The sequence below is a fragment of the Rosa rugosa genome, chromosome 6 (assembly GCF_958449725.1).
Source record: "Rosa rugosa chromosome 6, drRosRugo1.1, whole genome shotgun sequence".
Taxonomy (NCBI): Eukaryota; Viridiplantae; Streptophyta; class Magnoliopsida; order Rosales; family Rosaceae; genus Rosa; species Rosa rugosa.
Window position 1 is genome coordinate 17,396,505 of NC_084825.1, and position 14,333 is coordinate 17,410,837.

Here is a 14,333-nt window from a genome sequence, read left to right on the forward strand (position 1 = left end):
CAGAGTTTATATATATTATGTGCTGGATCCATTGTTTGACTAGTCATGGAACATGAGAACTTCTTGATTGGTTATGCTGAGGTAAGGATGTGTCACACGGTGGTATAGGGCTAGAGAAGGCCATTAGGGCAAAGGCTATAATTTTGACCATCTCCAACCCTTTTTTTTTGTTTTTGATCAGAAATTAACTTCATTCAATAAAAACTACAATTACACCGCAATCACAGCACCCATCAGGGTTTACAACGAAGGACAAACATCAAAAGACTAACAATACAAATCCTCACTCCGACTAAGAGAGAAAGACGCGTCAATGGATCTAACAACCACAATCGAATTGAGCCGCTGCTCGCGCACATTGGACCAAAAGAAGTAGCACTAACTAGAATAGGTACTAACCAATAGAACACTATTGGGCGGGCTATCCCAGGATCACCCTTTCTCCTCAACACAGGCTGATAATGAAAACCCAGCACAAAGACCGGGTAGGACTGGATCCTGACAACGAGCCAGCAACCCAAATCGATCCGATTGCCGGAAACCACGACAACAACTGAAACTCTAAAGAGAATGGACTTATTTGAGATCTGGCTAGCAGATCCAACAACTAACAATCTAAGAACAAACAACAAAAATAGTAGACTAAACAACAAACTAAACGATAACCGCTGCAAAACTGGCGAAGAAAGCCCAGACCCGGCCCCCTGGAACCCCCATGCATCACCCAGATGGAAGAAGGATGGGCCCCACAACAACAGATGCACCACCGCCAAAATCCAGCCGTCGTGGGGCCATACCGGAATCGACCCAGTCCACACTTCGAGCATCAGCCACCGCCTTCCCACCATCCATCTCAAAGAAGGTTTGACCAACCACTCACAAACCTGAGACCACGACCCGACCCGATCACCTTCGAGCAACACCATCCAAATACTCACCCACCGCAGCCCGTTCAACCACCACAGTTGAACCCGACCTGGCACCCACCCATCTCGCCACCGAGGCGCTACACAGCTACGCCGCACATCAACTCGCCACCCCAGTATGAATCCGACCAGAAACGGCCGCCGGAGCCCCAAGACAGAATAGATCCAGATCTGGATTGACACTGCCCAGAAACCCAAAAAACCGCCGACGCCCAGAACCCAGAAGCATAGAAGACAACAGATCAAGCCGCCGCTCCTCCGCTCCGCTCCTCCGCACCACACCTGCAGTCGTCGACAAGCTGCGAAGGACAGATCGAGATCTCTCTGTCCCTTCCGGATAACCAGATCCAACCACCTTCCCTCGGCCACGTCTTCGCCTGAACCCCCCACCAGAATGCAACGGCACAACACAGGCCCGTCCGACGACGACGCCCCGGGGACGCGCCGCCGGACGGAGCATTACTCGCTTTCAAGGAGACCAAGCGCGTGAGGCGCGTTCTTTTGTTTTCTTGGTGATGAATTTTCCTCCAGTTAGATATACCATCTCCAACCCTTAAGGCTATAAGTTTAAATGTCATGTTATTTTATTGTTTTTCATTATGTTTTTCAAATATATAGTATTTTATAATTATACTACTATTTCTACTCTTATATAATTATTTTTCTAATCAAATCTTATTAATTTTTTGGATATGATTTTTTGAATATTTTGTTTTTATTATTTATTATTTTATCAAAAGTACCATTACATTTTGAAAATGGAAAAAAAAAAAACCCACAAATACATTTTGAAACAGATAGCCTTTAGGGGTCATCATTGGGCCCTTCGGCCTTGAACCCGACCCGGCTCTTGCATTAGGACGGGCCGGTCCAACCCTTTTTCAAACAGGATAGGGTATGGACCATGCAAATGAACCCTGGCCCGGCTCGTTTGAGCCCGTTAGGGCCAAGCCCAGCCTGGTCTTTTAAGCCCGCCCAATTAAGCCCTAATAATTTTCTATTTTTTACATATGTTTTTTTTTTTTTCTATAACATACAACTTATCTTCTCCCCAAAAAAGAAAAAAAAAATTATCTGTCTTTGTAATTGATTTCTTAAGCTTTATTTAATTTAATTTTTGTTTCCATTGTTAAACAACAATTAATTTTAGGAGATTTAGAGACATAGTTAATTGAATATAACCACCTTAACTAAGTTTTTTTTTTTGAAAGCCCTTAACTAATATTTATAAATGTTGTAAGTTAATTCCAATATGTGTGTGTGTGTGTGTGTTAAATATGATCAACAAAAATAATGAGTCTTGTATTAACTATATAACGATTGAGCCACATTTTGAGGAAAAAAAAAATTGTATTTCTTTTTGTTAAATAAAATAAGGCCCTTTTCGGCCCTATTTGGCCCTATTCGGAAGACCGGCCCGACCCGGCCCGGCCCTTTCAGCCCTAGCGGCTTGGGCCTTTCGATTGGGTAAGGGTTAGCATATTTAAGCCCCGGGCCTAAATTTTGTTGACTTTGACTAGGCCTAGCCCGGCCCAACCCTAAGCCCTAAAATATAGGGCAAGGCTGGCCCTAGCCCGGCCCATGATGACCCCTAGTTGTATCGGACCTTTATCGTTGTAACGAAAATCATTTCTTCACCCATTGAAAACAACAACAAGATATCGGACCAAAAGAGATGATTATAGAATCTTAAATAGCTCTCATGGTGCATCAATCTCGACTTCACCAGAGGTTACTTGTTGAAGAGGCAAAGATAGTGCAGCTATTTGATGAAGAATAGATGTGAATGCTTAAGCCTAATTCTTTGGGCATAGTTTTGCATCTGAAGATTATGATACATGTTGCCTCTGGAGTTTTATTGTGAATCATTGTAGTATATAGTGGTATTTCAAAGAACAATTCAATTCACACCACTTTCTGGTTTTTCGACCAACATTTGATTTGTTCTTGTTGCTTGCATGATTCTCTGGCTGCAATTATTGAGTGTATATTAAAAAAAAAAAAAAAAAATCATGGATGGGTTTTAATCTAATAGGTGTAACCAAATTTGGGTGTAAAATGAAATGCCCCTAGTAATAGCGGCAATAACTATTATTAGCCGCACCTAAACTAATGAAGAAGAAGATTAAACATAATAATTTAAAGGTTTCATATTGGCAACCTTTTCGGAGATCAGTAAAATAATTTCAAATCATAGGATTAGACTTTGCCAGACGTTTGGGGATGGTCAGAAGCAACCTTGCACTGGACAGCAACGCACACAAGAGGTGAAGCAGCAAACTTCATAGCACGAATGCCTTGGTGATGCACTGATCCACACGACCACACTAACCAAGGAAACTCTGTACGCCTTTCCCATCTAGATATCAGTTCTCATTGTTAAACAAATCCTTCTTTAACTAGGAACATAATTTGGACCCATGTTTCTAACGTTTATACACTTCATATATTCAACAAACTTGTACACGTAGGGCAACAAAAATCCATCTCGCTCAATTTATCTGGATCTGACTCCTGCAAGTTCACACATTCACGATGGTACCTACAAGTCAAAATGTATCTAAAATAAGTTGAAAGAAGTTCATCGCAAAGAAAAAATATGTTGAAGAAACTTAACACTGACAACTTGAAAGAAAAGAACTAAAAGATTTTACCACTTGTCGCAGTTGGAACACATCACCATCATTTTATCTGGGTTCTCAGGCAGCTGACACTCCCAATACCTTCAAAAATAAAATAAAAACATAAAAACAAAATCCATTAAGTTTCATTCATAAACACCCACTAAAACAAAAACTGAGAGAGAGACTTACACAGGAACAGAAACTTCCTTGAACTTATGTAACACAGGAGAATACTCAAATCGCCAATAGTAATCATTCTCTTCCAGTTTATCGCTACTGATGCCTTGGTACGCAGAGAAAGTGTGTACCCTACATTTTTCACTAATAGTTTCACCATCCACAAAACCATAATGATCAGAGATGATGAACTCCTTGTCTCCAATGAAACTAGGGGCTTTGCTTAAGATTTCCTCCATGCGATAGTACCACCTCACCTCCACCGAAATTCTGCCTTTAATTTTGGTCATACGCAGGATGTGTGCCACCCATAATTTATTTGATTCTTTATTTCTAACAAGAACATCATCGCCAACTTCGACAGAAAATTGATCCCTTAAAGTGACAGGTTTCGGACGCTGTCTCCTCTTTCTCATCTGCCACATGATTAAAGTTGATTAAACAATCATCATCATTACCTCCAATTGCTGAAAACCCAAACCCCATAGGGACCCTAAAGAACAATATCCACAGTGAAAATTAAACCCAGACATAGAGTTTTCAAAATACTGTTTCTTAAATGTGGTTCCTGAAAGTCTTTGTATGTTGGTATCAGGGTGAGAAAGGGTGGTGGGGTGGTGGCTGAGGTGTTCCCAAACCAAACACCTACCACCTCAACCACCACCCACTTTCCAGCTTCAGATTCTAGGGCAAGAAGAACCAAGACAGCCAGATTCGGAAAAGGGTGTCAAACTTGATGTTGCTGATTTAAATGGGGACAGCAGTCCTCAGGTGTTCCTTCACTGGCTACATGGTTTGGAGAGTTATTTCATAACATCAAACACTGAACATGAATTGAACTTCAAAAGGCTGCTAGTTCTACCTCTAATACAGTCAACGAACGTTGTTTGGTGAGCTACTCTATTGGGAAATTGGTTGACATTGTGACATGTGATGTGCCTATGCTACCTATTTTCAGCAAAAACAGAGTTGGAATGAAATAAAATTGAGTTTTATTGAAGGCACAGCATCATGAAAACCCCGATAATGAAAACCCAACTTCTCAGCAACATCTCATTCAAATTCAAATTCCCAGCTATAAATGATCAATTTCTGAACAAATACAAATAGCCAACTTCTACCTCTAATACGGTCAATGAAACACTGAACATGAATGGAACTTCAAAAGGCTGCTAGTTCTACCTCTAATACTGTCAATGAAAGTTGTTTGGTGAGCTACTCTATTGGGAAATTGGGTGACACTGTGACATGTGATGTCTGCCTATGCTACCTATTTTCAGCAAAAACAGAGTTGGAATGAAATAAAATTGAGTTTTATTGAAGGCAGAGCATCATGAAAACCCCCGTAATAACATCTCGTTCAAATTCAAATTCCCAGCTATAAATTATCAATTTCTGAACAAATACAAATAGACAATTTCCCAGCACGACAAACTGAGTCATTTTGCACCAAAATAATAAAAACTACTTCATGAATCATGATCATCACCATCAGTATAACAGACCTGAATAACTGATTAAAAATGAATATGCTCAAACTATAAATGATCAAAAATGAATACGAAACAAACAATCATTTACCTTTAAAAAGTACTTCTGAATTTTGAGCCTTCGAATTCGAGGCATGTCACTGAAAAATGCAGCATCAATAGCAACAGTCACTGATTTAGCAGAAGTCAATTAAGATTCACACTAGTCCGCCAAAAAAATTATTAATACCAGTAAAAAGTTGAACCTGCATTGTCTATCTGACAAAACCCTTATAAACATAACACAAATAATTGTAAATAAGCCCATTCGATGTTAAAAGGCAGGACTCAAGCACTTATCATCTTTATCAGTTTCACTAAAAATGCAGGGAAAGATGAATGTTTTTAATACTTACACTACACCAATTTCGGAATCAGACAACACATATCAGACGACAGCAAACATTTTAACTATCGTCTGATTTAATCAGACGACAGGAAAAAAAAACTGTCGTCTAAGTTTTCGAATTAGACAATAGTTTTTTCTTGGCTCTTGTGCAATATCATTTCAGACAATGGTTTATTTTTTTGATGTTGTCTGAATGAATTAATTCAGACTACAGCTATTATGTGATGTTGTCCAAGGTTCATTTATACAATGGTTGATTTTTGCTGTTGTCTGATTATTTTCAGTCACACAACTGTTATTAGGTGTCTGTTGTGTGATATCTTGTAAGTCAATGGCTACTGAAAGATGTTGCCTGATTTAAGTGGTTCAGACAATGGTTTTTAATTTGTCTGTTGTCACATGAGTTTCAGACAATGCCCTTTATTTGATGTCGTCTGAGATTTAGATTTTTTTTTCGATACAATCAATAGCTGACTTTAGTTAGGGTTTGACTTATACTTTAACACTTTAACACTTTCAACTCTTTCCCTCTCCATTCCATCGAGCAAAACACCCACTCCCGCCTCCAACTGAAAATCGCTCTCTCTCTCTCATCCCTCAATCCCGCCCTCAGCCCTCCCTTAGTCCCGCTCTCAGCCCCGCCCTCAGCCCGCTCTCAGACCACGAACCCGTCTCTACTAAGCAGTTTGAAGGCAGATCCTCTCAAACTTAACCTCCATCAACAACAGCTTCATGGTCTGGAACCCGCCGTAGTTCGTCAGGGACCTGTTGCCCAAGTACTTCAAGCACAATAACTTCTCCAGTTTCGTGAGGCAGTTGAACACTTATGTATGTGTTTCCATTCTCTGTCTCTCTCTCTCTTTTTCTTAGCTGTTCAAGGTTTATGCCTTTCCATTTGGTGATTTATTTTGTCAATGATTAAGCCTATCTTTGCAATCTGGTTTATTATTTGCTAAAATATAATCCGGAGTTAGGTGTATGAGGGTGCCGAAAAGCAACCAAGATTGTATGGATGATGGGGAAACCTTGAGAAAAGAGAAGAAAAATTAGTGTGAATCCTGAAATCCTTTTCGATATCATGTCCCAGTAGGTTGTTAAGAGATTTCAAGCAAATAGGCTTGAAGTGCGAAGTGTTAGATCTGTTTTTTTTTTGGGTTGCCCAAGCTCTGCTCCGACTCATTCACCCTGCTCCGTACACCCCCTCTGAACTTTAGCTACTCAACTTTGTTTGATTTTACTCTCTGGGTATTGTTGAATAACCATTTGTGTGATTAAAGTCTGAAGCTTTTGATAAACCCAGATCATATTTAGAAGAAAGATTGAAACTTTGGTTGTTGTCATTTCAAATTTTGCATATTTTTTAGTTATATGCTTAGCTTTTGATAAACCCATTTGATATATTAAAGAAAGAATGAAATTTTGGCTGCTGTATCATTCACATTTGCATATTTGTTTTATAACAGTAGGTGTAATTAGCCTTTTTAGCCTATTGATGAAATTGATTCCATCTAAAGCAGAAGAGCTATCTTACCCCCCCCCCCCTTTTTTTTTATTTAATTTTTTTTCTTCAGATTTTGCATATTTATTACGGACCATTTAGTTCTAGCATTTGGTTGGGCTTAATTGTTTACAGTTGAGATTGGTTGGGAGTTTATGGATCCCTAAGTAGTAGTAACTGTTTTTAAAAAGGGTTTATTTGGCTTTATCAAATTGAAGGAACTTTTGTGGTTTCTCTTTATGTGCATAGTGGCCTATACTACTTGCTTGTCATGATCGTTGTGCTATCATTACCAGTTGTTCGAAATCTGGATGGCTGGATGAGGTTTTTCAGTACCTTAATCTGGATCGAAATCTGAGTTTTTTGATCTGTAAGGTTTCAAACAAGCATATCATTCGGATCAAATAAATCATTACTCATAATCTTTGTTGATTATGTAAATAACTTAACATGCAGTTTTGTCAAAACTTTAGTTATTTGCGTGTGTGTGTGTGTGTGTTTGGGTTTCAGTTCTTAGTTAGTACTGATGGAGTTTTTTTTTTTTTTTTTTTTTTAATAAAAAAAAAGAGTACTGATGGAGTTATGGTTGATTCCATTCCAGACCTAGAACATATTGATTCAAATAGAAAACATGCAGGCTGTGATTGTTTTATTTCCATTAATAGTGATGGTTACTTATAATCTGTGACATGATTACTTATATATACATCTGTAACATGATTACTTATATATCTTGGTATTGAGTCAAAAATGGGATCTTAATGATGCAACTTCTTCTGTTGGTTCTTTGTTTCAAAAGTGTTAAAGTTTTGAACTTGGAGATAACTTTTGTATGTATTGTAAATTTGTCATAGGTAAATTTGGTGATTGAAAATGAATCTCGGCGGATGAACTAAGGAGGCTGGTGGAGGTAGATAAGCTTATTGTTGTGGCAAAGTAGCTTAGATAAGCACTTTTGGTGAGTATTGCTAAGCTCTCTCTTATTTTGTACTAGTGTAGCATATAGGTTTATAATTTTAGTTGTTGTGTTTGTTGATGTGGTTGTTGATTTCCTTGTCATTAATATGATGCAATTTATAATATACATGTTCGTTGCCGTATATTTGTGATGATTGCAATGGCTGCCTATGTGCTCTATGATTCTATGACATGCATATATATAGTACACTTGTGGTTGCGATGAAATGTTAGGTATATTAAGTTGTTTTGTTTTGTGGTTGCATCCTTGGAATATTTATATGTTGTCTGGCTTTCATTGTAAGATGGACAAATCATGGATGCATGCTGATAGGAGGTCGCGAGCTTTTGAGTTAGGGGTTGAAGAATTGATTATGTTTGCATTAGAGAGTGGTTGTGATGTCAATAAGGTTTGCTGTCCTTGTATGAAATGTGGTCATGGTAAATCTTGGAAGGCTAAGGTAGTAAGGGATCATTTGGTTGAGTTTGGTATTGATAAAACTTACACAAAATGGATATGGCATGGGGAACTCTCGTCAAATGAGAGTAGTGAACCCGAAGGGAGTTCTGAAACTGTAGAAATGGCAGGTAATGACACTGTGGGGGGGTCTGATGATCATGAGTTTTCAGTAGACTCCGATGAGTTTTTAAGGTTTGTTGAGGATGGCGACAAACCTCTTTACCCTGGCTGTACGCGTTTTACCAAGTTAAATGGACTTGTTAAAACTTGTAACCTGAAAGCAAAGCATGGGTTGAGTGATGCTTGCTATTCTGACATGTTGATATTGATTGGAATATTGCTTCCAGAAGGTAATGAAGTACCAAGTTCTTTTTATGAGGCCAAAAAGAGTTTGTGTGCGTTGGGAATGAATTATGAAAAGATACATGCGTGTCCTAACGACTGTATCTTATACAGGGATAGTAATGTTGATGCCACTACCTGCCCTACTTGTGGTCTCTCTAGGTGGAAGTTGGGAAAGAATAAAATAGAAAAAGTCGAGGTTCCGGGGAAAGTGTTGTGGTATTTTCCACCTATACCTAGATTCAGAAAGATGTTTCAGTCGACTAGTACAGCTAAAAGCTTGACATGGCATGCTGATGAGCGACTGAAGGATGATAAAATGAGGCATCCGGCTGACTCCCCTACTTGGAAGTTAGTGGACGACAAGTGGCCTGCTTTTAGTTCAGAGCCTAGGAATCTAAGGCTAGCGCTGTCGTCTGATGGTTTCAATCCCCACAGTTCCCTTTCTAGTAGATATTCTTGTTGGCCTGTCATACTAGTGACCTACAATCTTCCCCCATGGCTCTGCATGAAGAGGAAGTACATGATGCTCACCTTGTTAATCTCTGGACCTAAACAGCCTGGAAATGACATTGATGTCTATCTCCAGCCCTTGATAGATGATTTGAAGATTTTGTGGGATGGGGTTGAAGGGGTATATGATGGTTATAGAAAAAAGTACTTCAAACTTAAAGCAATGCTCTTTTGGACCATTAACGACTTCCCTGCATATGGGAATTTGTCAGGCAGCATTGTGAAAGGGTACAATGCGTGTCCTGTTTGTTTAGAGCATACCAAACCTCATAGGCTGGCTCATGGTCAAAAGATGTCGTATATGCGGCATCGGAGATTCTTACCACGTTACCATCCTTATCGAAAACAGGCAGCAGCTTTCGATAACACTGAAGAACGTGATCTCGCTCCTATTCCATTAAGTGGACATGAGGTGTTGCAAAGAGTAGAAGGTATGAACTGGCCTTTTGGTAAAAAGCACCCTTATCCTCCATATAAGGGTGCTGAAGATGAGAGTAGACCATGTTGGAAGAAGAAATCTGTTTTCTTCGAACTTGAGTACTGGAAGTTTCTTCCCGTTCGACATAATCTTGATGTAATGCACATCGAGAAAAATGTTTGTGATGCATTAATCGGTACATTGTTGAATATTCCTGGGAAAACCAAAGATGGGGTGGCTGCTCGTTTAGATATGGTGGCAATGGGTATAAGGGCTGGTCTGAAGCCTAAAATTGGGGGGAAAAAAGAGAAATTACCTTTGGCAAGCTGGAATCTCATGCTAGAAGAAAAGAAAACAGTTTGCAAATCTTTTTTTGGCATGAAGCTTGCTGATCGGTTATGTTCTAATGTGAAGAGTTTAGCATGGATGATCTACGGCTTGTTGGTATGAAATCACATGATTGCCATACTGTCCTCCATCACTTGCTCCCCATTGCAATTCGTTCAGTATTAGAGAAACCAGTTAGATATGCTATCATTAAGTTCTGTCTCTTCTTCAAGGCCATATGCAGTAAAGTCATAGATGTAGAGAAGCTAAAAAAAATTCAAGCTGACCTTGTCGAAACAGTTTGTGAGCTTGAGAAATTCTTCCCACCGTCCTTCTTCGATATCATGATTCATCTTTCGATCCATCTTGTTAGAGAAGTTGAGCTATGTGGCCCTATTTTCTTTAGATGGATGTACCCCTTCGAAAGGTACATGAAAACATTGAAAGGATATGTTAGGAACCGTAACCATCCAGAAGGTTGCATTGCTGAATCATACATCGCCGAAGAAGCAGTAGAGTTTTTGGCAGAACGCAATCTAACTGAACCTACTGTTGGACTACCATCTAGCAGTACATCTAACAATAAGGGGACGTCCAGACCTTTGTCAGGTGCCACAATGATCTGTCCAAATCAAAAGAAGTTGCAGCTAGCACATCTTTGTGTGTTGCAGAATACGGATGAAGCAAGGCCCTACTTTGAGTAAGTCATGTGTTCTGTTTATTTATTTTTTATTTTTTTATTTTTTTTACTGTGTCATTTCGGTACAAATAAATACATGTAGTTGGAGTTTACTAAAGGTTTTGCATTTTTCTTGTCTTTTGTAGTGAACATTTGGAATGGTTGAAGCATGTTTATCCAAATTTAAAAAAAAATAAGAAGTGGCTAAAGGAGAAGCAGAATAAAACATTTGTGAAATGGATACAAGACAAGGTAAGTATAATGATCTGTTTATTCCAGCACCTTTTATAGTTTGGGTAGATATTAAGTATAAATGGCAGTTTAAATTATAATAATGTTATTTCTTTGCATGAAGGTTGCTGCTGGGTGTATTGATGATCATATTAATGTTTCGGAACACTTAAGGTGGATTGCTGATGGCCCTAGTTCAGAAGTACCAACATTCAGTGCTTACAAGATAAATGGGGTTAATTTCAACACCAAGGATCGTGATGATGTTCGAGCAGTTCAATGCAGTGGTGTTTCATTGTTCGCCAATGCAATGCTAGTCTCTAGTGCGAAGGATAAAAACCCGGTTAATGATGATACGACTTTTTATGGAGTCGTTAAAGATATATGGGAGTTAGACTATCATAGCTTTAGGGTTCCTGTATTCTACTGTGATTGGGTTGACATTGATAAGAGCATTAAGATAGATGATTTGGGTTATACATTAGTAAATTTGAATAGGTTAGGTCATTTTAATGATCCTTTCGTGTTAGGTACAGATGTGAAGCAAGTCTGTTACATAAATGACCCTCTTAACGCTAATTGGTCTGTGGTCGTATGATGTCCTGATAGGGATTACCATGCAGGTGATGATGAGGAGGTTGGCGTCATTGAACTTGAGAACGAGCTGTTTGATACCACAATGCCTCCGATCGACACTACAGATTTAGATGGTGACCAAACTAGCAATTATATGCGGGATGGTGACGAAGGAATATGGATTGACTGATGAAATGTGTCAACTCTTAGTTTAGGGTTTATTATTGTTATTATTGGCTATGTACTTTATTTATTTGAATTCGGATGTGAATCGTTGTTTTTACTTGATTTGTTTCGTTGCTTATCAATGATAATGTTCCCTTATCTGTTAAGCTTTCTGTTTTCAATATTGATTTATTTTTTCTTTAAACTTCATAATTTTTGTGCAGGTCAATATATATTGCTTTACTATATATGATCTAGCATGCCCTATTTATATTTAACTAACCCTCATGTGTTTTTGGTTGTAGATCATGGCTCCTTCAAAATCTAAGGCTGCCACTAGAGCAAGGCAGAATATTATCAATGCATTGAAAGTGACAAGAGCGAGATCTGCACCAGAACTAGCATCTTCTGGTCAGTCAAATGCATCAGAAAATAAGCCATCACCAAAGAGAGCAACGACATCGCTAAGGGTCAGCAAGTCATTGACGAAGCATAAGAAGAAAAAGTCATCTAAGGCATCCAGCCCAGAAAAAAGCGGCTTAAAGTTGCTAAAGCGTGGTTGTGTTACAATGCACAGGATTGTGAGAAGGAAAATTCTTGGGGTAAAGTTGAAAGTCTTGTTTAATCAGAAGGGGGTGCCTTATGGTGCTGCAGCCAAGGAAATGCAGTCATATATTGAGGTACTAGCACGTACTAAGGCACCAATATGGAGACCTTCTTGGAAGCAGGTCCCAAAGGATCGTAAAAATAAGATTTGGCGGTGTGTCGAGGTATAAAATTACTGATCCTTCTTTTCTTGATTAATATAAAGACTCCATGTTCATAGACTGGTTTTAATTTTTGCTTTATCATTTGTTTAGATGGCATTTGAGGTACCTCCGGAGGCAAGGAGAATGGTCCTATCTTCAGCTTCACAGAAGTGGAGAGAATTTAAGAGCAAGCTGACTACACAGTACATCATCCCACATAAGGATGAACCTGAATTGTTAGAGTATCCCCCAGCTGATTACAACTTCATCGAGAAGTCTCATTGGGACATCTTTGTAGCTGATCGATTGTCTGAGGAATTTCAGGTACAGTTTGTTTGTATTTTCATGTTTTCAGAACTTGGATAAATTATAACTACTCATGTTATAACTATAGTGAATTGAGTTATGATGGTCATTACTTTGATGGTTTATAGGAAATGCAGAAGGTGCAAAAGGGAAAGAGGTCTAAGAACAAGTACCCTCATCGCATGTCGCGTAAGGGATACGCAAATCTGGAGGCTGAATTGGTGAGCATATGTAGAGTGATTTACTTTTAAATCTTGCATGCTGAGTTATTGTTAAGGTTAAATGGTTACTTATAGTTATGTTATTTTGTAGTCTGAAATCAATCCTGATTCGGAAATCGACCGTGCAACAATGTGGATCAAGGCACGGCAGGATAAACATGGCAACTTCAAAGATGTTGAGGTAGAGAAGTGTGCCGCAGACATAGTAAGTATAGTGTTATCATTGTTTTAGTTTATCTAAGCCATTTACTACAACTATATTACAAGATATACAACTTTAAATCAAAAACTGATTTAAATTAAAAAAAATTTCTTCTTTTAGGAAAAGCTAAAGAGGCAAGTGAGTGACGGTGAGGTGACATCTTGTGGCACTGATGATGTATTGACAAAGGCTCTAGGTAACCCTGAACACCATGGAAGAGTGCGTGGTGTGGGGGGTCATGTCAAGCCTGGCGTATATTTTAACCTACCGAGGCAAAAAAGGAAAACTGTTGAAGAGAGAATTAAGGAAGGCTGCAAGAAATTAATAGAGGAGGAGACAGAGAAAATTGTGGCACGAGAGAGAGCACATTGGGCTGAAACAATAAGGAGGTTGGAAGCAAAACTTGAAGGGAAAACCCTTCCCATTCAGTCCCCTATGGCAGGCCAGAAGGACCTTGGTTCTGGACAAGGTAGTTGCTCTACTTTGCGGGAGAAGTGTGCATTACAAAAGGTTGAGGACGCTGCTGGTATCTCTGCAAAGAAGCGGTTAGACTTAGTGGATGACATTGCGAAGGAAGTGGAAGAAGATAAGGTTGTACAGGTTCCGGTGGAGGTTCCGGTGGAAGAACCAGCTGCTGTAGTAGTTCATGAGAAGGCTGTTGAGTTGGTTGAAGTTACACAGCAGGTATATATGCTCTAATCTACGACGTAGATAAATTAATTAAACTGTTTTGATGCATGTGTTTGATTTGTATATTAATAATCAGTGTTGATATGTCGAGTTGTCCTAGATGGCTGAATTGGTTTCTCTTCAAATATGTGTTATTGCATAAAACAGGAACTTAAAGAGTTCGAGTGCAGATTGGCTTTAGGGTCGATCGACAATATTGTTGCTATTGCTACCATTGTTGAAGTGGACACTACTTGCAAAAACCAGACACTTCATGGTGTTGCTTTGGAAGAAGGGAATGTGCGAGTGTCGATTCTGCGTCCACTTGATCCTCAAGCTAAGGTTCCATTCCCAGTCAACGATGAGATAGTTACTGTCAAAGATGCTGTTGGGACTTACATTGCTTGGCCGAGGG

General features: G+C 39.1%; 2 protein-coding genes across 2 annotated transcripts; one reads left to right on the forward strand and one right to left on the reverse strand.

Annotated features, from left to right (window-relative positions):
* Positions 1 to 3,368: 3,368 nt before the first annotated feature.
* Positions 3,369 to 4,152, reverse strand: LOC133716307 (chromatin remodeling protein EBS-like). Its single transcript, XM_062143014.1, has 3 exons — positions 3,740 to 4,152; positions 3,581 to 3,649; positions 3,369 to 3,468 (listed from the first exon to the last, which is right to left on the reverse strand). The coding sequence occupies exons 1-3, from the start codon at positions 4,150 to 4,152 to the stop codon at positions 3,369 to 3,371; spliced, it is 582 nt and encodes a 193-aa protein (XP_061998998.1).
* A 4,213-nt stretch (positions 4,153 to 8,365) lies between these two features.
* Positions 8,366 to 11,796, forward strand: LOC133716308 (uncharacterized). Its single transcript, XM_062143015.1, has 5 exons — positions 8,366 to 10,237; positions 10,354 to 10,820; positions 10,946 to 11,051; positions 11,155 to 11,528; positions 11,640 to 11,796. The coding sequence occupies exons 1-5, from the start codon at positions 8,366 to 8,368 to the stop codon at positions 11,794 to 11,796; spliced, it is 2,976 nt and encodes a 991-aa protein (XP_061998999.1).
* Positions 11,797 to 14,333: the final 2,537 nt, after the last annotated feature.

What these genes read in the sequence shown, in the direction of transcription:
- LOC133716307 (XM_062143014.1), bottom strand. Translation starts at nt 4,152, where the DNA reads ATGTGGCAGATGAGAAAGAGGAGACAGCGTCCGAAACCTGTCACTTTA. An exon ending in AAGGAAGTTTCTGTTCCTGT is followed by an intron (nt 3,650 to 3,739) that starts GTAAGTCTCTCT and finishes TTATTTTTGAAG; the next exon opens with GTATTGGGAGTGTCAGCTGC. An exon ending in TGTTCCAACTGCGACAAGTG is followed by an intron (nt 3,469 to 3,580) that starts GTAAAATCTTTT and finishes TTTGACTTGTAG; the next exon opens with GTACCATCGTGAATGTGTGA.
- LOC133716308 (XM_062143015.1), top strand. Translation starts at nt 8,366, where the DNA reads ATGGACAAATCATGGATGCATGCTGATAGGAGGTCGCGAGCTTTTGAG. An exon ending in GGATGATCTACGGCTTGTTG is followed by an intron (nt 10,238 to 10,353) that starts GTATGAAATCAC and finishes CTCTTCTTCAAG; the next exon opens with GCCATATGCAGTAAAGTCAT. An exon ending in TGAAATGGATACAAGACAAG is followed by an intron (nt 11,052 to 11,154) that starts GTAAGTATAATG and finishes CTTTGCATGAAG; the next exon opens with GTTGCTGCTGGGTGTATTGA.